Source organism: Watersipora subatra, chromosome 6 (assembly GCF_963576615.1).
Source record: "Watersipora subatra chromosome 6, tzWatSuba1.1, whole genome shotgun sequence".
Taxonomy (NCBI): Eukaryota; Metazoa; Bryozoa; class Gymnolaemata; order Cheilostomatida; family Watersiporidae; genus Watersipora; species Watersipora subatra.
The window spans coordinates 43423153-43447957 of record NC_088713.1 but is presented as its reverse complement, the minus strand read 5'-3'; the positions used below and the strand labels follow the sequence as shown (position 1 = coordinate 43447957).

The following is a 24805-nucleotide window of genomic DNA, read 5'->3' as shown; positions in this document are numbered from 1 at the left end:
CGAGAGTTTTGGCTAGCTACAATGTTGCGCAGTAACATTCTTCTTTCTGCTACGTGTTTCCTGTGTAAACAAATAAAACAATGGTCACAAAAGGTTCATTGTCCGAGAAACAATTGCTCATATATATGGTATTCTAAGCAATGCGTGGCCTAACACTCTCTGGGACTGTTGAAACAGATATTTCTCTGTTTTGCTAATGAGTGCGATTTAGTAATTGCAACTTACTAACTGACATCTTGAATAGCACCTTCATAAGTGATGAGAAGTCTTGTTGATACATATACTATGTTTCCATGAAGCAGATGATACATATTTGGAGTTGTGCGCACGTTAAGTTACCACGTGATAAGTATTTCAATGGACATTGGCATGTTGCGGATTAACACGTCCACTTTGTTAAAAATCATACGAATATCGATGCCAGAGGTCATAGCGGCGCATTTAAATAGAAATAAGAATGACTAAGTGTGGAAAATGTTTTAAATGGAATAGCCTACGTGGCATTTTTTACGCATCAGCGGCAAGTGTCATTTCCATCTTTCGCAAGCAAGATTCAGTAAAAAATCTGCGAGAAATAAAACTCATTTGACTTGCGGATCTTTGCTGCTTCCATCTTGCAAATCATTTCAATAGCGATTAAGAGGAATAGCTGGCTAGAGTCAGGGTTTAGATTGTTTGGTCTAGACAAATGTGCTACTTGTTCAACCTTTGGCTACTGGCTGTGGCAGATTGCGATGCCGCAGTGGCAGATTGTGATGCACATAGCTCTTCTCTCATGTCATATTAGCAGTAATTATACTGTCGGAATCCCGCAGTCAAACATTAGCCATTTGTTATGTTTAGAACTTAACACCGTGTTTTGATTTTTTTCTTCATGCACTAATCCTTAATGCGTGCTTGGGAGTTGGCTATCTGAATTTTTCAATCCGTTATCAGAAACATAAAAATGTCTATACTATGACTAACTAGTTGGACCGTTTGAATTGAACCAACCGGGAATAAAATATTTGTGTGAAATAGATCCATGAAAAAACCTTTGGGGCTATTAGACTCACACGAAGCATGGCTAAATTTGGTTTAGACTCCGGACTCCTAGAGGGTGCCACTTTGTGCCTAATGAGCTAAAAGATATGGCATCAATGGCCCGGAAAGAGATCTACCGCACAGCTCAGCATGCAGTTATGCTTTTCAGTTTATAAACCACATCTTGATAAGAGAGTAGACTAAAATACTGTCAAATGTTGTAAGAACCTTCTCTCACCGCTTGTCACGTACTTTCAGGGGCTGCCTCATTACATTTTCAGCTTCTAGTCTAAATCAACAGTAACTACTAGAGTGACGCCTGGGTGTCTCCACAAGCTAAGGTATTTAAGTGCCGCCCCTCAACATCTGGCTTCGATAAGCTATCAGCGCTAAACTAGATGATATCAAGAGACGGCTGTGGTACGTTGGTAAATCGTACTGGCTGCGGAAGTATTGCACATCCAATATGTAACCCCTACATTTCAACTTTGCTCCTTTATAGCTACTAATACCCTGACAATCTGGTGGCTTGTCATCTCTATTAACTATCCGCTCGATTATTCCAATATGTGCCAAGGCGAACAATTGACATAGTTGTTTGCTTGTTGGTCTACCACGCTGAAAGTCGCAAGTTCAAATCGCCAAGGATGCAATTTTTTTCTCAATATCCAACTTCGGATACACGGACAGACACGTTCTTATTATAGCAAAGATTTGACCAATGACCTTGACATTTCTCAATTGTTATCAATTAGGAGAATGTGGCCTAAGACAAGATTATTTTTAAGGAAAGCTTAAGCCTACGATTGCAACCTATTTATTTCTACTCTAGGATACATATGTATTCGCCTCAATCTAACTTTCGTGTTTTCGCGGAGTCATCCTCTCGCAAAAGTTTCATGTGCGAAACTAAACATCATAACGAACGAGCGAAAACGCGAAATTAAATAGCTTTGTTCATTGATAGTCCAAGAAACAAATGGCAGCAAGCGATCAAATCGCATTATCGATCTCACCCACACCATTCTACCTGCGGTTCACAATTACAAACTAGTCCCAAATTGAAATTTTTTTTTATTGGTGAACTGAACCTGAGGAATCTAATCATGTTTGTTCCACTGCATTTATTTTCACATCACTTTATTTTCGCACTCATTAGAGCTGCGAAATTAAGTTGCAGCGAAATTTTACTCTGTATGCTACTCACGAAACTAAATACTAGCGAAATATAAGTGTCCTAGGGTAGTGAATTTCATATCGAAAGTAGAACTTTAGTGCCGATGTTTCCATGTATTGTTAAAACAACTAATTTAACAGCAATCCTTAATATTTCAAGGAACCTACGATCATGGGTCGACCCATCGTTATATTTGAAACATGATCCCAAAGTACATGACTTATTTCCATGTTTCTATGTATAACTAGCAACAGCTATTAACAGCCTATGTTTGAAGATTACAGATTTTTTTATTACTGGCTATCACCTTCTCCCACACTTCCAAGTCTCGGAACACAGAAATTTTATACCATGAACAGCTAAAAACTGGTGATGCGAGAGGCAGCTACCAGTATCAAGATAGGTTTTAAGCTGACATTTGAGATCAAATTATAGCTTTCATTTGCTGGCATCAACGATAAGCGAATGACAGTACAGTTACTGCCAGCAGTACACGCAGAGCCGTAGGCTGAGCAAGCACCTGTTCACTAATGCCACATACGCTTTTATAATCAGCTCTTTCATGACAACTGTTGAGTGATTGTTCTTTTGCCATTATCAAGATCTGAACAATTTTTATTTACGTACTCCGTGACTTTGGTTAGCGTTTTTGTGGCGTAACCAATGGCATGTACGGGCCATCAACGGTTTATTTTAGTGAAAGCTACACAAATGGTAACACGCCAACAATGACATTAACCGAAGAATGCATGCACGAAGTCTCAAGGAAACCAAAATCGAAAAGTGTATTTCAACAACGATGTTTTCTTTTGTGTTGCAATGTATGATGCCTGACCCCTTCTACTGGCAAAAAACCTTTAAAACATCCATTCAGACATCTTCAACCATTCAGCACCCTCTATAATGGGCTTTTTCAACTAACTACATAAGCAGATGTGATCATACTATGCTGTATATCGTTAAAATCCTCAGGTTAAAAACTCTACTGAAAAGCACAAGTTTTCGACTGTATCGGCCAGATTTGTGGCTAACTCAGAAAGCCACTTCTGTGACCTAAATTTGATTAAGGCACCGGTTGCGATGTATGTTAGTTGGTCCATGCCTTTAGCAAGATTGAACATTTTAATCAAATGTACAACTTCTCTTTATTAATTGTATCTTTTATAGAAATATTCTGTAATCTAAAATTTTAAATCATAGTATTTTGTACTTCACAAAAACGACATCGCTTTTGAAGCATTTAGGATCAATTTTTTCAAGGTAAACTTCCATTTAAAACAATGTTTTCTTACCATGTTGAATCTTGAAATATTATGACAATTGTATCAATTCTATTCGAATAGCTTATGTCTGATACTCTAGTCTAGTGGTATATTTTCATCAATTGTATTGTTTATCAATATTTTGTTGATCGATATTTGAATTTTTCAAAGAACGACATTTTATGGTTTACAACCATTACAAATCAGTACAAAGGTTACCGTAAAACCTCTAATTGAACGCCACCTTTATTTGACTGCCACTACAGGAGAAAGGGTTGAAAAATAGAGCGCCATGGCGTTCAAATAGAGGTTTCACGGTATATCCCATAGCAACTTTGACCTAGCTAACATTAGGCATTTTATAACTCTTCCTGGTTCCTATCGATTAAGCGGGCAAAAAACGCGTATCCAAGCAGAAACATTTCTCTCCTGATGGCAGTGTATGTTGTCTTTATGCCAACGTTTCCATAAGCATTCTGTCAGTCCATTCGCCAGTTTTGCATATGAATGTGTGCTAATGATATTCGATATAGTAGCTAACGCCAAATGTAAGTCGAAATTCAACATCGTCTCATATCAACTAGACGCCTTAGATATCACTCGATCATATAGAAACCAATGATATCCACCTTTGCATTGATAAACGGTGTATTTACACAGATCAGCACGTTATCAGAATGGCCCGAGTAAGAACTCCAGTATGGCCCTAGTAAGAACTCCAGTATAGCCCTAGTAACAACTTCAGTATAGCCCTAGTTAGAACTTCAGTATGGCCATAGTACGATCGTCAGTATAGCCCTAGTAAGAACTTCAGTATGGCCATAGTACGATCGTCAGTATAGCCCTAGAAAGAACTTCAGTATGGCCATAGTAGAAACTAAAAATGATTGTCCATATAAATAGATGTAGGCCTACTTGTAAGATAATGCTCCCATTCTGAATATTTATCTGGTCCTTGCATGAGCTCACTCCAGAGTTGATGGGTAGGAAGGTGAGACTGTATGGTCTCATTAACAGCTACCACAGGTATATTAGTATAATCGTAATCAGACATATGAACTCTTAGTGCATATTCATGACTCTAATATATATGGACTCCCACATCTGGTAGTCAGATTCAGGCAGCATAATGATATCCTGAGAGAGCATTATAACCACTGTTAATGATTTTAAAAACAATTTGGAAAATCTTCCCGTTTATATGTGAAAAATTTATATTGAAGTAGAGAACAGTTGCTCTTTTTTTGCTTTTTTTAAAGTTTTCTTTAAAAGTTTCAAATAGGAAAACTTATGTTGATGTAGACAACTGCTGCCCTTTTACCTTTTCTTTGTTTCTTTTAAATTTTCAGAATTTTGAAAATGTAACATTGAAGTAGAGAAAACTTCCCATCCCAATTTTTATAGAACACAATGCATGGTAACATAGTTAAGTTTACTTCAAGCTTGTCAGAACCAGGTACACTTTCACTTGATGCTTACCTTGTCCAAAGCTACCAATTACAGCAAGAATGACCAGGCTGACTCTCCAATCCATTTTGTGTGTGCGCAGGAGAGAAAACTCCACGGCGATGATGTGAATAGCTAACTTGATAGACTTGCCTGTAACACATAAGGACTTACTGGGTCACAGAGGGAAGAGCTACGTCCAATGTTTTGTCTGCTAGAAAAATTGCGGGTTAGGGTCAAACAAACAAACAGGTAAGCTTTAGTTTGGAGTATAAGTAGGTTTAATAAAACAATCATTGAAGAGCGGAGTTACTGAAGGCCAGCAGTTAGTAAAACTCCCAGTGATTTATAAAAACAGAGTCAGTTGTTAAGTTCGGTGCAGGCTACGAATTCAAATAGCCAAAATGAATTTTTCCAAACATATTCAAAAATAAAAGACATGCACAAATACTATCAATTACAATCAGCTTTAGGTCCGAATGTTGTCTTTTAATCAATTCCATTTGGACCAACAATAGAGTTTCAATCTGGAATAGACTCGGAACTTTCTAGAAAAGCAACAATGGCTTAAACCGACGGAGCAGTGATTACGGACAACAAAAGCAGCAATCTCCTTCATTGTAATTAGTGCCACAACTAAGCGATTCGGGAAACAATGTATGAATGTTAAAAAGTGACATTTCAAACGGAGAACGACATTTGTAAGCAGGTGATAGGTAGTTAAGCAAATGATGGTCTCTGAAGTGTACATATGTAGATTGGTGGTCGTCTTTCATTTCTGGTTCATTCATTATTCATAGGAAATTCCTAAAAGCACTTTCTTAGACGCCAACTGAAGATGTCTTTGTTGGTTTGAACTGGATAGCAAGGGAGGAGCAGACATCAGGGATATCAGTGATGGGTTGAACAGAAGCTTCCCTTCGTTAAAACTTTCCGTTCTAGTCTATTTTAGTATATTTAATGTTCTGAATACATATGTCTGCATTCAGAAATGTATGTGCAAACGATTATGCTGCGCACTTACTTGGACTATGGACCTCTTGACAAGTACAAACATGTCAGGGTTGTTGGAATGTTTGATCAGGGTCTAAAACTTGGTTCTCATTGGTTAATATACAAACGTATACATATATATATATACATAAATATATACACAAATATATACAAATATGTGTATATATTTATGTATATATATGTATACATGTATATATACATATATGCACACATTTATGCAGGTTGTCCCAATACCAGCAACAATCAACTCAGATGAGTTGTAGAAAAGTGCGCTACTTGGAACAGCTAAGATCTTGAGGCGAGTGCTACTTACTTGTGTTAACCAAGAGGAAACAGATTTTGATATAATATGTGTATAAATGAAATTGCGCGGTTTGATCAAACAATTCCATATATACCATTCAGTTTTTACAAGTGAACCACAGCCAATACAAACCAGGCGTAACAGATAAACGTTGTACTGATTTGAAGGAGCGTTTATAATTATATACGCCTGAACCACAGGTTTTAACATAATCGATGTTTGATCCTCTGGCACTGAAATGGTTATCAAATTCGTAGAGAATGAGTCAAGGCGCAGAGAAACTCTGATTAAAAATTAAGTGGAGGACATCAACAGATTCAAAGAGTGAAAATTGTCACCAGCATGTAGAAGCTACTTGACTAGGGCTCAGCTTTTATAAATGACACTCAAGTTGGACAGAGGCACAAAGGTGACATTCGGAATGCTAGCATTATCCTGCCAGGTAGTGTGAGTGTTTGGCAAACACGCGGTAGTACACCCTCGGTAGTTCATACACATTAGTGTCTGACGGTGTAAATAGATGAATGTGTCGGATTGTGAGAAGATCTCACTTGGCAGATAGAATGTGGCGAGATTTTTTTGTTTTACAAATCAGCAAAACGGAAATACAAACAAAGTGAAAAGAATCCTGATGCCTATGGCACTGAAACAAACACTACATGAAGTTCTACGCCAATGTTTGTTATGAACAAGTTTCTGAAATATTACAGTTTGGCCAAGACAGCCTAGAACAAGACTTCATATGATCACTAAATTTAATGCTTAATTTTACCAACTATCAAATCAATGCACGATTTTCATCAATTGAAGATCACTGGTTTGTTGTAACGATACTCTTATATTAGAAATTAAAAACATTTGCCTTACATAGCCAAAACTTTTTTAATTATTTTAATTTCTAATTGCATATTACTCGATAAATTTATGCACTCATGGTTGTCACTTCATTTTTATGTAGTGCTATAAATTAAATTTTTCATACATTATATAATTTATAAATATCTGTATTACGAGCAATATTAATTATTATAATATTTGTGTTATGAACAGAAAGCCTTATCTCAATGACTGACCTAACAATATGCTTTTCAGAACATACCTTTACATAAGCAGACCAAATTAGCCAATGAGATCTCAGTGGCTAACAAAATAAGCCAATGAGATCGCAGTGGCTAACAGAATTAGCCAATGAGATCACAGTGGCTAACAGAACTAGCCAATGAGATCGCAGTGGCTAACAGAATTAGCCAATGAGATCGCAGTGGCTAACAGAATTAGCCAATACGCTAATTGTTTGAAGGCAATGCTAACATTTTAGCCCTAGTGCTAAGGTGGTGTACAAGAACTAGGGCAAAACAGCTAACTTGTGAAGCTAAAGTTGTAAAGTAAAAATAGAAACTATGGAATGAATTACATCAACAGTTCAACACCCACACTTCCTTATCTACACCAGTCAGATATCTCGAGTTACGATCTTCATAGCACTAGACTAGTACGGTTATGACATCTAATAATCAATAGTAGATAAGTGTTTAAAACATGTATGTATTAAATCATTGTGGAGAGTCTATGCGGCTCCATTGGTCATCAAAGAAAATTGATTGCTCTTGAAAACGGTGTGAAACGCTTGCAGTGTGATAACCCTAACAACGAATGAAATGGAAAAAGTGTGTTACACAGAGTGTAACGGTAAGTAGTCGCATCACAAATGTAAATTATATTCGAAAATTCCATCAGTTTTCTAACTGAATATCTTTTAAAGATGAGCTTTCACAAAAATTTAGTTTATTTTATTAGAAATTATCAGTATTTTGCTATCATTTCCAATTGTTTTTTAGTTGGAGGTGATCTGACGGCCAGGATTAAAATCGAAAAACTTGATCGCGGTAAAAATGCTCAGATAAAAAATGTCAGTTTGTTTTCAGATTACTTCAAACGTCAAAAACAGTCGCAAATGATAGAAAATATCAATACTTTCTTCTAAAATCTAATAAAACTTAACGCAAGGTCATTTTTAAAGATGGAGTTGAAGTTTATTTCTTTCATCGAAGCCCTGTGAAGAAAAGTGTGAATTCATTAATTTTGCAACTAACTTTTTGGAGATAATTCTGAGCATTTTTAAGATAAATTTGCATTGGTTAGTTAAAATATGCAAATTACACTTTTAATGGCCAAGATTTGTGAGGAAACTGTCATGTAAACTGGTATGCGACTCGCCTATCTGAAAAAGCAATTTTAAATGGCCGATTTATGTACTTTTAGCATTGACCAATAAAACTCCTGACAGCAATGAAATCGACCTATCCTGGTTTCTTTGCATTAGCTAAATTACTAGCAGTCAAAATTCAGATGATCAAAACGGCCACAGGGGCAAAAACAGCAAGAAAAAACATGTGAATCCTGCAAAAAACCTAGCTAACTGCAATTGGCTAACTACTTGTGACAACTTGCCACTACCTAACAAAGATGGGTACCAGTTACTTTCACTGCGCGCAGCATGACTCATACTTTTCCGATCAGGACGAAAATAATGATTTAAAACTGATTTAAAAATGTGAAACAACATGTTGCAGTACCGCTATACTATATACTACGCTGAGATGGACAACCGATTAGAGTATCATGAGGAATGAACAAACATATAACGACTGCCTCCAGGGCCTCTCACATTTGAGCATTAGTTGCCCAAATTATGGACCACAACAACCACTTCACCTTTCCAAGATTTCGCCAATAATTACACTCGCTGGTGAAATGAATGCCTCGAGGAGGTTGAAACTAATTTCTGTTTCTATCCTGCTAAGCAGTGCTAATAAGTAGCAGTTAAACCCTCTTAACTCTCGCGAGGACAAAGACGAGAGGCGGCGAACGAGCGACTGCAAGGCAGAATGAGCTCAGTCCAGCAACTAAGTCTTAGCGATACCCGAAGAATCATGTGCTTGAGACCCGAGATGACAATGAGAAGGCGTCAACCGGAGAGAGAGTACAGGGAATGACACTTTTTAAACGACTCGTGACCTACCACTTAGGTATACCTTCTGCGAGCGGATACTGAGTGTATTTACAATCATTTACATACAAACATGGAATGTTTAGATCGAAATACACAAATGTTAGCCCAATATGTGATACTTTGTTGTTTTAGGCAAAAGATATGGTTTTTGAAAAATATTGGAATACTTGACTTTTCTAGTTCTTTTTAAAATAGGAATTTTTGAAGCCATATTTTAAGAAACAAATTAAATGAGCGAAAGCGAACAACAGCGCGTGTTTTTAATTCTATTTCTTCTGTTTTAGAGTCATAGGGTGTCAGGTTGGCCTAGTAGTAGCGCCTTTGACTGTCAACCATGGGGTTGGTGGGTCGAGTCCTATTTGATTCCGATCCGACAAAACACTCTCAGCAAGCTTTCAACCCTAAATTGCTGGGTCTTTCGGATCTAGACCATAACTTGGAGGCCCGCTGTACCACATTGACAACGTGGGCATGTTAAAGATCCACCTCTGTCTTTCGCACATTGGGCAAGTGAAATGGCTACCTGGCACTGTCAGACTAGACGTGTTGCAAAAGGCATCCCTTCGGGTTAATCTGACAGTTCCAGAAGAAGACCTTGATAAGCGTTAGGACCACCCAAGGTAGCTTATAAAAACTAGTACTGGTGATGTGTTTCTCTACTAGAGAACATGAGAACACTACCAAGCAGTGTCACTACATGACAGAAACATGCCATTACTATTACAGTAAAGATTTGAAACTTGTGTAAGAGAAACTATTAGATTGTCCAGTACAACTGGAAGCAATTTGGTAGGAACTCCATGACTCATCTTTATACATAATCTATCACCTAATTATTAACACAGCTACTTGCAGATACAGTTATGCACCTATCATCCCTTAGTTGATACGAGTGCATTGTGGTCTGTAGAGCAAATAACAGCTTATCTAACCCAAATATTGCAATTCATACGCAGAGCTTTGATAACCACAGGGGCGGTGAGCCTTAGAGAGTTACAGTTGTCTACCGTTGACTTGACTAGAAATACTAGAGATAATCTCCTAACTTTGACGTCGTCTGCGAGTGTGAGCCGCGATCAAGGGGGCATTACTAGACCACAAGAATACAATTACTCTCCTTAACCCGGTTAGTTAGCATACCAGACATTTGCAAACCAGCGGAGTGATGCTATCTAATCAGGCCAAAAATTTTACTACGTTGGATAATGGAAAATCGTAATCTGATGTTGATGCACAAGACACGTTCACGGAGTGAGATAAAACATTCCTAGTAACAAAGTATTCTGTCTAAGGTTAATTTCCTGGCAACGAAGTGTCACTATTTTTATCTATGGCTTGCTAAAAGGGTAGCAGCTGAGGTATCTTCAAAACATCGCACTGTTTCAGGTCGACCATAAACGTTTTCAGACAAGGGTGCTACTGGATAGAAAAAATGGCTGGCAATGGTAGAAATTCATATGATACTGAACCGCACCTGGAATACTGTTATTACTGTGACAGGTTTCAAATCCTGCATGAACTATGCCAAGAATATTTGTATTTATCCTTTCATATATATGACAAGGATTTTTTATTTCGTGACACCGACATACTACATCCGCGATCATAGGTTTTAGTTTATGAACTTTATCTTATTACAACCATAAATTCACCTCCCCCCCCCCCCCCCCCCGCAATGCTATTAGATTACCAACACTCAAAATACTTTTGTTCAATTCAATTAATAATTTCCTGTCTGTCTTCTCCATAGATATATAAACCTATATATAGGTTTATATATCTATGGTCTCATTTTTCTTTTCGTCATACAATGAAAAACATTTTGTCGATGATTACCAGTGCCAGTACAAAGTTATAAATATACGACGTTACAAAGGAACGATTGTCATAAGATAAAATTATGGGTTTTCATGTGAAATGGTTGCAGCGAAATGCTAAGTGTTCCAGGAAAATATTTTAAATATAAACCCTGTAAGATATCACCATTTTTAGCCAAGGTGCTATTGGCTAATACTGTATTTTGCTGCAAAAATTCACGTAACACTGCACCAGAAACTCGGTTATCACATTATAAAAGAATGATTGTCATTATGTAATGTTATTGGTTTTCCTTTGAGATGGCGGTAGCGAAGGGAATTCTGACTGTTTGAGGACTACTACTGCTTTACTCAAAGAAGACTGATGTGTATAATCAGATAGTTAAAAGGTGTCAGATGTTGAGGAACATGAACCGCAGCCATAATGTGATATAACACCAGTGAATTGATAATACCACAGCTCATATCAAGTTTCAATAAGTAGGGAATTTGAAATGCAAACAACTACAAAACGAAAGAGTGAGGTTTTAACAAAGCTCGTAATTAATGCATTGTTAGTCATGGATTCCGAGCTAGACGAAACATTGAAGGCATATAGATAATGTTTCTGATTTCCGTGTGAACAACTGAAAGCGAGTGTTCTAGTCGAATATTTCTTGTCAGTATATATTATACTTGATGGACAGCACAATGGATGCAACATAAAAGCACTGACCTAACAAAAAGGCTTCCTGTCCACCAAAAAACAATCTGGTCATCGGAGAAAAAAATCTTAGAAATCTTGGAAATGTAACATTTATGACCGGAAGAGCAAGCATGCATCAAGGAACCGATAGCTGAGCTAACACCTTTCCTGAAATACGTTATTGGTTTTGGATGTCTAAACTTGTCAATAACGAAGAAACACACAGCAAACAACATTCTAGGCTTGTGGAATGCAGATGAGTGGAACACATAATGAGCTATAAAGGAGGTTGAAAGTCAGCGATGATGCCTAGTGTAATTTTCGAAAAGATTAATGAGTAGATGATGAGAGCAGCTGATGATGTTCTAATAATAGCGTGGAAAAGCAGATAAAAACATTTACAAACAAATACGAAGAGAAGCTAATGACAGCAGTGAGTAACCACAACAGAGAGACATCTGTTCCGCTAGTCTTTGATACTAGGTTTTTCTTGATTGTTCTGTCAGCCCAGTTCATGCAAGTGTCACTCAAGCTTTGTCACAGACGACAAGTAAAGCTAAAGAATATGTTGTTTGCGTTGGCTGCTGCAATTAATCCTGGTGACATTCGAAACACAATAAAAGGCACAAGTTGAAAGTTAACTCTGTATTTCCAAATTTTTTCTTACACAGTCGCTAGTAAATTTCCTACTATGTCTTTAGCGTGTGGTTGAAGTAAACCTTTAATCAATGTCCGAGCTATACTGTGCAGTAGCAAAGCGTCATGAGAAAGTTACGACGGAAAGAAAGATAAATGAAAATTTACCCCTGAGACCACCAAGCTGGCCGTCGAATTGAAAACGTTACCCTACCACAGAGCTGCGTTATGCACCATCCCAGAGGTAACAAGTCAAAGCATTGCGTGCAAATCATTTATTCATCGCGGGCACCAGTACGGATCAATAGCTCTCTGTGCGACTATTTTACACAAAAAGTTGTCATTGAATCGGAAAGTATAACAAACCTTTTAGCTGACTTGCGTTCTCTACAGCGGCAGCCTAGCGAGAAGGTGTCGACAATTATCCTCAGAGTGTTGATAATGGCCAACTAGTAAAATCCTATTTTGCTAGCAGATGCATGAGCTATATTCTAATCCAGCTAATATCCAGTACACTATCTACGCAACCGCTACTCAAAGCTTACAGCTTCACAATGCTCTACCAATTGCAGGTGGGCTAATCGCCTATCAGCATCTCGCCGCTTATTGGTTCCTGTAAAGCACTAGCGTAGTCTTATTGGCTAGTACTTTACAATGGTAGGCAGAGCCGTGTTTGTTATTACCAGTTCGATGCGATTTCAACTTAATTAAAAGGCCATCTGTTTGGGATATCTTAGAGATCATAGCTTAATTCTGTTGCGTTTCACGCTAGGTACACGCCGAGGTTTACAAGCTTTGTTTGCTGACATCCCATTCATTGCTCATAGAGTGCCAGTGGCATCACTCCCACAATGCCTTTAGGATTAGGTAGTGAGATGAAATGCAATATTTTCAATAGCCCAAAGCTATAATCGCAGCTGTGAGCAGTCCACTCAACTGGATGATGTATGTGTTCACTGCTCACTTTCAGTTGACAGGCAGTTTGCCCTCACTCGACTTCAAACTTTCTGTTTAGTTTGGCAGTCCGGAACTATCCGCAGCCTCTTTATAGGTTTAACGGTGTAACATTGGCAAATCCACACATTTTACAAAAAAATTTTGCCTGACACAATTTTTTAGCCTGAAATGATTCATTTGTTTAAAAAAATTATTAATTTTTATAAAGTGCACTAACAACAGTGTAGGGCCATGAACGCTCTGCATTATTGGGGTAGTAGTTATATAGTTTACATACCTTAGATAAATAAAAAATAAATAAATATAATATAAAGTATCTATAGGATGTATTGTATTATATTATTCATATTTGATATATAAATATTATATTATATATATGTAAATAAATATTAAATAACCAATAAAAACCCACACTATATCGCCATGTGTCGTCGTTAATCGCACAATACTTCGGTGATCGTCTGCGATAACAATGTTCACACTATCACAAACCCATCAGTGTTTACATCAGCGAATATTCCATGATATAGAATTCTCATTTTAAAAGTAGTCGCTAAAACAACGTAATGCTAGTCCTGCAGCAACCGTCATGGAAGAAAATATAGATGAAGCAATCCATGACACCCAATCACCATCACCGAAGGGGTATACATTGCCCCAGCTATCATTGATGATCGGTGAACTATCTGAAAAGTTTGACAACTGAAATCTTTCTTGACGTTTTGGCATTGCTTCGACGATGCCATCTAGTAGACAAATAACCGTTGAGAGGACAACTCTCTTCGATTCAGCGAGAGTTACAGCGATATACAATGAATCAGCCTTTAGGCTCTGAGCAACACTTGTTTTAGCCCGGAGACTTTGTAGGATGTTTTTGAGATAGTCCAATATTTGTAACACAAACAGATTTTAGTAATCATATAATTAATCTGTACTGTTATCACCCCTAGTGTTTCGACTAGGAAATGGTTGATGAGTCTAAAACATGCTGCTGTCTATCAATATTATATGTTATGGTATGTTATATTATGCTATATTTTATTATAATATAATATTATTTATATTATATAGCATCGTATTATATTTTATTGTAATATAATATTGTTTATATCATATCACAATATAATATAAATAATATTATAATATTGTGATATTTATAATACTATAATTTGTATTATATAGTATTGTATTATATTGTGTAGGCCTACCTATTTTATTGTAATTTAATACTATTTATATTATATAGTAATGTATCGTATTTTATTATATTATATTGTATTATATAATATAATACAATTTATTATGATATATAATAATATAATAGTATAATATATTGTATTACAACATACATTATGTTAGTTTTGATATTTATAATACTACAACTTGTATTATGTAGTATTGTATTATATTGTATTTTATTGTAATATAATACTGTTTATACTATATAGAAATGTTTTTTATTATATTGTATTGTATTATATAATGTAATACAATATATTATGATATATAATAGTATAATATATTGTATTACAACATACATTATGTTAGTATTAAGAGAGCTTGACAGTCTGCAAAGTTAGATTTAATAGTTTGGTAATCTTTGTTTTGTTTTTCTCAAACTCTTCTCTTTGGCTATTCAAAGAGGAGACAACTAAACATAACTTTTAAGTATTTCTGAATAATTGTGCAGCTATTAATTCTCTGTCCGCTTTTGGCACACATGACGATCTCTCACATTGGCACATTTGACACTCTTTCACAGCACACTAGACTGTGAGAGAGTATATATATACCACCAGCTATATATATACACCACCATATATACCATACATACTATATATAGCGGCTTCCTGCCAGTATTATTAGCAGTTTCCCGCCAGTATAGCTGTTTCTCGCCATACCGGTTTTCCGCCATTGGTGGGAAATCATATGGCGGGTATGGCAGGAAACCGTTATACCGGCGGGAAAACTGCTATACGAGCGGAAACCGCCATACTAGCGGTTTTCTACCGGTATAGCGGTTTCCACTAGGTTCAGTAGGATGCGAGTAGGATGGTTTCGATGCAGTGGTTTGTAATTAAATTTATTAACCATCAAACCTTGAAATCGACAGAGTATCAAAGGCAAAACCAGCTTAAAATTAAAAATAAATACACAAATTTTCGGAATGCATATAAAAGTATTACAATCGCAAAGTATTAAAAAGACAAGAAAATAGTATTATTATAAAAAACCTTTTGCCATCTGCAAACTCGCAGTACTGTTACTGTTAGAAAAATGTGATAAAATTACTGGAATTCAGAGTTTACTAATGCTGCTCGCTGTAAAGTCAGCGGTGAACTGCCTGCTCTTGCTAAGTGAGGGATTGCCAAACACTAAAGGTCACACGTAACGATCTTTCCGTTGATTCTGATCGAAATCACGAAATGAATGAAAACACAGAATTATTCAGTTGAAATTCATAAAATTGTCTGGGCTGTGCATGCACACCGAAATCGTCAACGAAACGCTTTTAATTGGCTAAACAAATTATTAGCGAGCATGATTCTAGCAGCTTTTGCAATTTATATAGACCGATGCACATAACGCGACACGCAAGAAAATACTAATGTGATTTGCCATAGTAAATACGATGCAACCGACTTGATTGCGCTAAAGATGGCAACACTGTCTTCAACGGAACACTCTGTGTACAACAGAAATTTCGAAATTCTGCATGAACTATGCCAAGAATATTTGCATTTATCCTTCAATATATATGACAAACATTTTTTATTTTGTGACACCGACGTACTACATCCGCGATCATAGGTTTCAGTTTATGAACTTTATCTTATTACAACCATAAATTCACTATTCCGACTCCCCCGCAATGCTATTAGATTACCAACACTCAAAATACTTTTGTTCAATTCACTTGATAATTTCCTATGTCTGTCTTCTCATTTTTCTTTTCATCATACAATGAAAAACATTTTGTCGATGATTACCGGTGCCAGTACAAAGTTATAAATATATGACGTTACAAAGGAACGATTGTCATAAGATAAAATTATGGGTTTTCATGTGAAATGGTTGCAGCGAAATGCAACCATTTCACTGCTAAAATAAATTTCGCTGCTAAAAATAAATTTTAATTATTAACTCTTCGCTACCAAATTTATTTCTAGCTCTGCCCAAATTTATTTTTTCTATTCACACAAATGTTGACATAACGTCACTAATTTTGTGATAAATTGAGAATGAATGTACATATCCACTTAGTTTAAAAAACAGGTTGTTGAAAAGAAGATACTTCATTAAAAAATTTTAAAAAATCTTAAATTAACTTTATTTAAAAGCGGTAAAAGATTTCACAAACTTTACCAACAATATTTTGCTAGCGATTTCGATAGTCGTGTTTTGACTGTCGCCTGAATATTCGATTACAATTACAATTTTTCACATAAAATACATGCGCTAGAAGGGTCAGAATCACTCAATATATAGTTACTGGAGTCCTAAAGGCTAAGAATGTTAGAAGCTTCTTCAGCTGTAAACGATCGCGGTATTCTTTTTTGTCCGTGCTTTTTCCGCGATGAACTTTCTGTTTGATAGCCAGTGAGCCGCTAGTGAGAAGCCTGATGATTAGTCTATATCCGTTAGCAACAAACTTGTTTTCATGAAGACCCGATCTTATTGGTCGAGCAAACGCTGAGTAATTATAGATAAACTGACGCACTGTCGAAAAGCCGATGTATCGGCTTCCCGAACCAATACATCGGCTTGCGGTTGTGAAAGAGTTAAAAAAGAAATGATTCGTAGCCATAATGTCCGAACGATATAGAACCAACTATAGCGCAATCTAGGCAGTTGCATTGTCTGTACTATGTTGAATTGCACTGGTACTATTATTTTGTGTCGTAATACGTGTCTTGGACTATAATTATAAATTGTAAACGCTGCTAGAATCATGCTCTCTAATTATTTGTTTAGCCAATTAAAAGCGGTTCGTCGATGATTTCGGTGTGCATGCACAGCTCTGACAATTCTGTGAATTTCGTCCGAATAATTCTGTGTTTTTCATTCATTACATGATTTCGGTCAGAATCAACGAAAATATCATTATGTGTGGCCATACCTTAAAGGTTGACTTGCAGCAAAATTCACATTACAGTTATTTGGTATCAAAAGATTCACCATGCCTTACTCTGTTGTGTTGTAAATGCCAAATATGTGGAAATGTGATTACAAGCTCTTAAAAGCTCAAAAACGAAAAGCCGCCGTAGATTGGAATCTCTTTATTTCGATGACCTAGCCACAAAATTTGGTTATCGTCTTGTCATGTGATGTTCTCTCGTGAATTGAAAGGCCAATAAAAAGCTCAATATAAAACTTATCGTAGCACTAGTTTACGACAAACGCTTCGGGTTGTGCCGAAGACCCCGTATAAAATATAGATGCTCGCTACTTTACAGTTTTGTTTCGGTTTGGTCTAATCGACAAGTCGTAATCTGATCATGTGACCCAATACTTCATAAATAATTTTTGCAGCATTTTTCGATTATCACAAATGACCAACAGGCTCGTCATGATTATCAGACAATGATATGTACTCCTTCAAGCTAAGGCTAAAAAATTAAACAAATTTTTAAGGTAAGTTGTAAGATATCACTGCTAAAAGTGACAGCATTAAAATAACGATAAAACAGAAGCGTAAGAACAATAGACATGGTTTTATTGAATGGTGAATTATATTTGTGAAATATTTCGACGAATAAGGTTGCATGAAAGTGTAAACAAAAACCATCTACCACAACTACGTCACATTTGAGCCGTTTTGGAAAGAGAATCCAAACTACGGCGGTCTCGTGTGGCTGCGATTAACTGTTCGTTTTTGAGCTTTTAAGAGCTTGTAATAACCTTTCCACATATTTTGCACCTACAACACAACAGAGTAAGACATGGTGAATCTTTTCATATCAAATAACTGTAATGTGAATTTTGTTGCAAGTCAACCATTAAGAAACACACTGCTAGAGAAGACAGGGCTGGGTCCACTCAATTTCATCAGATCTTCCCGTCCAATCACAAACCCAGGCATCACTAAACCCCCCTCCGGAAGAGACAGTGTCCATTGCCCAAACCTGCCTAAACCAAACCTGCCAAAACCAAACCTGCCTAAACTAGTGCGAGTCACACTTTGGCAACAAGCCAATTTATTATTTGAGTAAGAATTGGGCCACTGAGTACATAGGCCAAAACCGTTGGGCAATAAGTCATGTTTAAAAGTTCGATGCGCGTAATCTTTTACAGTATATATAATAGAGATACACCTAGAATGTCGGTTTCTCTTTCAAGTGCGACAAACAAGAAAACAATATTTTTAAGGATAACTGTCGGACTCTCATTGTTCAAACTGAATTTGAAAACTTGCACCGACGTATTGCATTTTATGGATTGTCTATATAATATAAGAAAAAATGTTACATAAATTCTTTACGTTAATTGCAATATATCTTATAGAAGCATCTGCTGTATTATAATTTTAAATAACACATTTTTTGTGTAAACATTTTATAATTTATCCTAAAATTTAGAATTGAATATTTTTGGCTAATTCGTGCAGTGAGCTCCAAATTTATTGATCCGTGATTATTTATTGATTTATTGATGTCGTTTTTACATGGGATAGTCTTTTGTCTAAACTAGTTGATATGCTAGATACTATCAGCCTCTCCAATGCAGGCTAACAACTCATCCAAAACAAGCAGAGTTCTCCAGGTGGCAACGATATGCTGTAAGTCTAAAATCTAGTTACATAAAATAGCCATTGCTAGTGCATTTTTTTAATCCTAGTGCTTGCAAATCATCCTTAAGGTTAGTTCACATAACAGTAATACCTAGATATATGACCGTAAGGCATTCCTGGACCAAGCTCTTATCTCAATTCTAAAATCAATTTGTCTTCCATAAAATAACAAAGTATTAATTAATCCATTCCCACCTTCTGGTATGCTGCGAGAGTTCCTCAGGTGTTATTTTTCACTAGTAGACTGACAGTCCTCTCTTATTACTAATAAGAAATAATATATTATAATGCAACCTCATAGTTATATTTAATGTGAGGTTTTATATTGTATTTTATTGAAATGTACATGCAATCTGTGTGAAGTAATGTAATATAGCCTAATATAATATAACATGATATCAATAACGTAATACAATATAGATAGATTGTTAGTTCTTTTAAATCCTAACATTAAAAGTACACAAATGTTGATGGCTGTATCCGGTTGTACATCATCCAGATCCTTAAATTGCTAGATTACTGAGGACAAAAGATGCTGTTTTTTTATCTGGGGAGAGCAGATTAAAAGAACTCAGAGATCTCTTGTTTGACGTTCATTCTCGTACTACACTATATTATAATGTAATAAGATATAATATTGCATAATATAGCCTCATATATTTATTATGAAGTTTTATATTGTATACTACTCTTGGCAGACCTGTACATTGTGAGAGATCGTCATGAGTAATCATTATGTACATTAATAATTTTGGGGAGTTGCATGGTGGCTGAGTGGTGCAGTGGTTAAAGTACTATTCTGTAAATCAGAATCTCCTAGTTCAATTCATGATTAAGGCAGTCGTTTTAGTAAGCTCTTAGCATGGTTTCAAATAAACGGAGTCTCCTCTATTAATACATGTAGAAAGCGTGTTTTAATAGTGAATAAATCTCTGCACAATTGTTGTGAATGATCAAAAAGGAGGTCGAGTAGTATAGGTGTTAGAGTGTTGGGCTACCAATCTGAATGTTGAGAGTTCGAATCCTGTTAAAAGCAATCTTTTATATGAAACCCTAACAGATAGATCTCTCATAATAGTGAAGGCTAGCACCTGTTTATTTTACCAGCGTTTTACGAAAATAAAGTTTTAATTTCATATTTTTATTTTTTTTTGTTTTATTATTTACTAGTATGCTAGTAGTCTCGTGGGCTGTGAGAGATCGTCAGGTCTGCCAATAAAACAGAAAGAATAAGTTGATGCACAATTATTTAAAACTGCCACAAGGTGGTTGTTTGGTGCAAGTGTTAGTGCGTCAATCTTTATTAGAGGCATGAGTTCAAATCCTCTGGGATGCAATCTTTTTTTCAACCTCCAATCATGGCTTGTGACAGACGGCAAATGAACACGGTTCTTATTATAGTAAAGATAATTTAATTTCAGTTTTCAATTTATAATTTCAAATGCTACTTGATGGATTAGGTGATGGCAAAAGTTTGTTGTTTTTCTTCAGCACCGTTGTGAACCTGATGCAAAGTCGGGTATAAAATGTGTAGAAAGGTACAGTGCTGGTGGTTCAAACCCAATACATGAGAATATTTTTTATTTAACGCAAAGGAGCTGGCAGAAAAAGCATGTAAACAAATTTCCTAATAGGTTAAAACTTTCAAATTGCTACGGGCAACGTATCGTGAATTTATACGCCAACGAATGCACAAAAACCTACATTATTATAATATAAATTGTAAGTATCTGTTGGGCAGGAATCAACCAAAAGGTTCCTGATCAGTTTGCGACTTCAAGCATTGACCCTTCTTGCCAGTTCAAGTAACCACAAAAACTAATAGATTTTTTATCTCTTAATTTAATTAAGTATTTCATGTGATTTGCATTTTTGTGAGATAGCTAGGCTCTGCTAATGGCCATTCTACTACAGTCAAACTCTGACAATTCAACTACAGTCAAACTCTGACAATTCAACTACAGTCAAACCCTGTCTGACAATTAAATGTACATGCGAATTTTTCGAAGTACGTTGTAAATTGTATCCACACATGAAGTGATTTCAAGCTTGAAAATGAACTTACACAAAATTTTGGTTGATTGTGTCAGAAAGTATCAGTATTTTTCTATAATTTGCAATTGTTTTTGATGTTTGAGGTGATCTGATTGCCAGGATGTTTCAAGACTGAAATTGACAGAGTTTGATCACTGTTAAAACATTAAGATAAAAAGACACCTGATAAAAAGCTTCACGATATGGCGGTTTAATTGTTTGGGGGTGATTTATAAGGTAGACGGTTAAAAAATCGCCACCATTTAAAGAGATATCGTCAATCGTATAAACAATTTAATCGTATAATGACGCTTCATCTCACACCTGACGATTTTCAGAGTGTGCGGTACCGGAACTAACACGCACCAACCTTTTAGTCTTATAATAAACTCATACCATGGCCTTTAAGCACACAAGCATTTAAAAAATAAATATTTCTAATTATCACCAAAATAAAACAGTTTCTTGGTAAGTTAGAATTTACAAAAAATATTAACAAAAATTTACGATTTTTACATAATAATATCACAATATATCATGAACCATCTGCTTGCAATATTAAAACATCGTGAAGCTCTTCTAACAAAATAAACTAACAAAAAAGTCTATTTGTACTATAAATTTTAATTTTTACATATAATTTAAGTTTTCAGTTGTAGTCTTTTTACGTAATCTCCTGCAGCACACTAGTTGTACTATTTACTTCAAGTATATATTGGCGATTTTTAGGCTTTAAAATTTTATCTGTATAAGAATATTTGCTCCAACGTGCAAATAAAGCAAATAATATAAAGACTTATCTTCGAGGTTTGACTGTAACGACATCCATAATAATTAAGGATGATCTGTTATCCCAGCACGCATTTCAAACCGCATGTAATAATTGTTATTACAACTTAGTATTATTTTATATAATCTGAACTTACAACCATCCACACAATTGGTTTATCACTCATAAGCTTTTAATTTGTATAACGTAAGGACTAATTACCCTGGCTGTAAATCCTTAGCAATAAATTACTGTGATTAGCCATATAATCTGCGCTTATTTAAAATGATTTTAATGATTATTTAAAAATGAACTTGGACAAAATTTTACCAGATTTTATCAAAAAGTATCGGTATTTTTTTGTATTTAGACTTTTGATGTTTGAAGTGATCTGTCTGTCTGTCTGCTAGAATGTTTCAAGATTGAAATCAACAAAATTTGATAGCAGTTGAAACATTCAGAGGAAGAATTGGTGCCAAAATGACATCACTAGTTGCGCGGTTGCCTGACTCTTTCGTTATTGATATCAACTACTGCTTTCAAAAACACAAATCACATCAAATTGAAGCATGATGCTTCAGTTTTATATTGATACTAACTGTGCTACCCGGCGTTGCCTGGGTATTAAAAATCAGCTTATAAACAATGAGAGGTAATTAGAGTTACCTGCCACTTGCTATTAGCTTAGCACATTGCCAATGGATAATATGAGTAAGTTTAAAAATAAGAGCTACCGCTTCTCATGACTTTATGCCACCACATTACGTGATGAAGTGATGAAGAGCGGTAGCATATTTGCTCCCATATAGTGACATATATCGCCTAATGAATATATCAAGCTTGTCTGGCTGAATTGGTAAAGACGTCGGACTGGTGAACCGGAGGGTCCGAGAACAAATGTTCTGCGATACAGATTCTTTATTCCAAGATTTTAATAGCTATAGCTGGACACACATACACACTACTAACTTTGCGAAATAAATATATAGATTATTTTACTAGATTTTATGAGAACGTATCTCTTACCATTTAGATTTTTTATGCCTTTTAGATGATCCGATTGCCAAAATGTTTCAAAATTAAAATAGACAAACTTCGTTGTGATTAAAACGCTTTGATTAAAACCAAACTCCACCTCTCTTGATGAAAACACAACTCTGACAAACCAGATTGGTGTAAACACACATTAATGCATCTTCAGCACAGCAGCTATGTTGGAAAATATAATTTTCAAAAAATGTTTTTCACAGTAGAGCAAATAGAGAAGATATTTTGGAATCATAAAATCACTCTGGTTTAAGATGACGAGGAAAAATGTAGAAATTGTGACATTTAGAATAGATAGCCTGTTTTCCTTAGATATATTGTCAAAGGTTTAAAATACGCAATTGTCAAAAACCCTTTCCTGTTATTTAAGGCCCAGTGTTAACCAACATCTTAATTAGAAATTATTCTAACTTGTTCTTAAGGAAGCTACACACAGGCAAGCACCTGCTACACAGTGACAAATGTTAACATGTGTTGTAAGCCAAGTAATCAAAGAGATGATTAGCAAGTGTCAAACAGCCCCTTAATCCGCATGCTCAATACCTGTTTATCTAAACAAGTGAAAGCTTCGTAGTATCCTTTATGCTTTTTGGTGAGGGATTATTTGTTTGTTTTGTTTGTTTTGTTTGCTTGTTTATTTTCATCTATAATATAACCACAAAAATAATATGAAGAGTGTTTATAACAGTATAAAAAGACAGGAGAAATAGAAAAAAAAATGTCACTCCAGGGAAGGTGATGATGAGGTCCCTGTGCGCAATAGCAAGGCTAATCAAGGCGCGGAACCTGAAAGTAGAGACAGCAGAAGTATGTCTAGTTGGTTTAGTCGTCTGGTTGTCTGAGGTAGCGCTTCAGTTCATTTTTGAAAGAATTAGCATTTACAATTTTACGCAGTGTAACCGGTAGTAGATTCCATAGCAATGATTCTTGATAATCCAAACAACATTGACCAGCTTTTGATTTAAACAATGGTATTTTTAAGTTTATGTGTGTTTGACGAGTAGTTAAATGTGTTATCGTCCTGTTATTGTTTGTTTCGTAAAATGTGTTGTATAATGTGTTGTAAATGTTTTTTTACTGGATTCATTCGCTGGTCCTTGAGGGAGGAGTTACAATGACTATCACCTATCACTCAGAGTGGTAATGTGGGAGATTACTCCAAGTTGATGAACTAAAGGCTGGTTCACACTATATCGCCGTATCTCAGCGCTGATGCCACAATACTTCGGTGATCGTCGCTGACAATAATGTTCACACTATCACAAACTCATCAGCATTTGCGTCAGCAAATACTCCGCGATGTAATGCTCTCATTTTTCTTTTTAAATTTTCGTGAAGAAAATACTAGCCTCGCACCAGCTATCATAAACGAAAATAAATAAATCACGCTATCAGCAACCGTGAATTACTATCGCCGAAATGGTTCACACTAAAAAGGCGTTCGTCGATGCTCGGTTAAATATCGGGAAAGTTTGAACACTGTAAACTTTATAAAAACATTCGAATGCAATCTTGACTATAATATGACCCATGTCTGCTCATTACAAAAAAGGTTTTACAAGGTTTGCCAATCCGGATGCGGGTGAATTGAGATGTTATAGTTTGTTAAATATAATGTATGGCTTCTATTTGCTTATTGAAAGGAGAATCTGTAGGTGCTGAGAGCTCAGGTGAAGTTTTTCTTAACTCAGCAGGGTGCCTTTGAGAATAATATTAACGAAGCCTTGATGATGGTTGAGGTGGTCACAAAAAACATGCTCCCACTAGGGTTTGAACCGCATGAACTTATAACATACTTCGTATGCCAACACAGCAGTAAACAATATTTAA

General features: G+C 35.8%; 1 protein-coding gene across 1 annotated transcript in view; it reads right to left on the bottom strand.

Annotated features, from left to right (window-relative positions):
- LOC137398499 (discoidin domain-containing receptor 2-like) overlaps nucleotides 1-12899 on the bottom strand; it is a 54107-nt gene extending 41208 nt beyond the window's left edge. The window contains exons 1-2 of the mRNA XM_068084615.1: nucleotides 12744-12899; nucleotides 4942-5061 (exon numbers count right to left, since the gene is read on the bottom strand). Of these exons, the coding sequence (XP_067940716.1) occupies nucleotides 4942-4996 (55 nt within the window). The 5' untranslated portion in view covers nucleotides 4997-5061; nucleotides 12744-12899. The remainder of the gene's footprint in view (nucleotides 1-4941; nucleotides 5062-12743) is intronic.
- Nucleotides 12900-24805: the final 11906 nt, after the last annotated feature.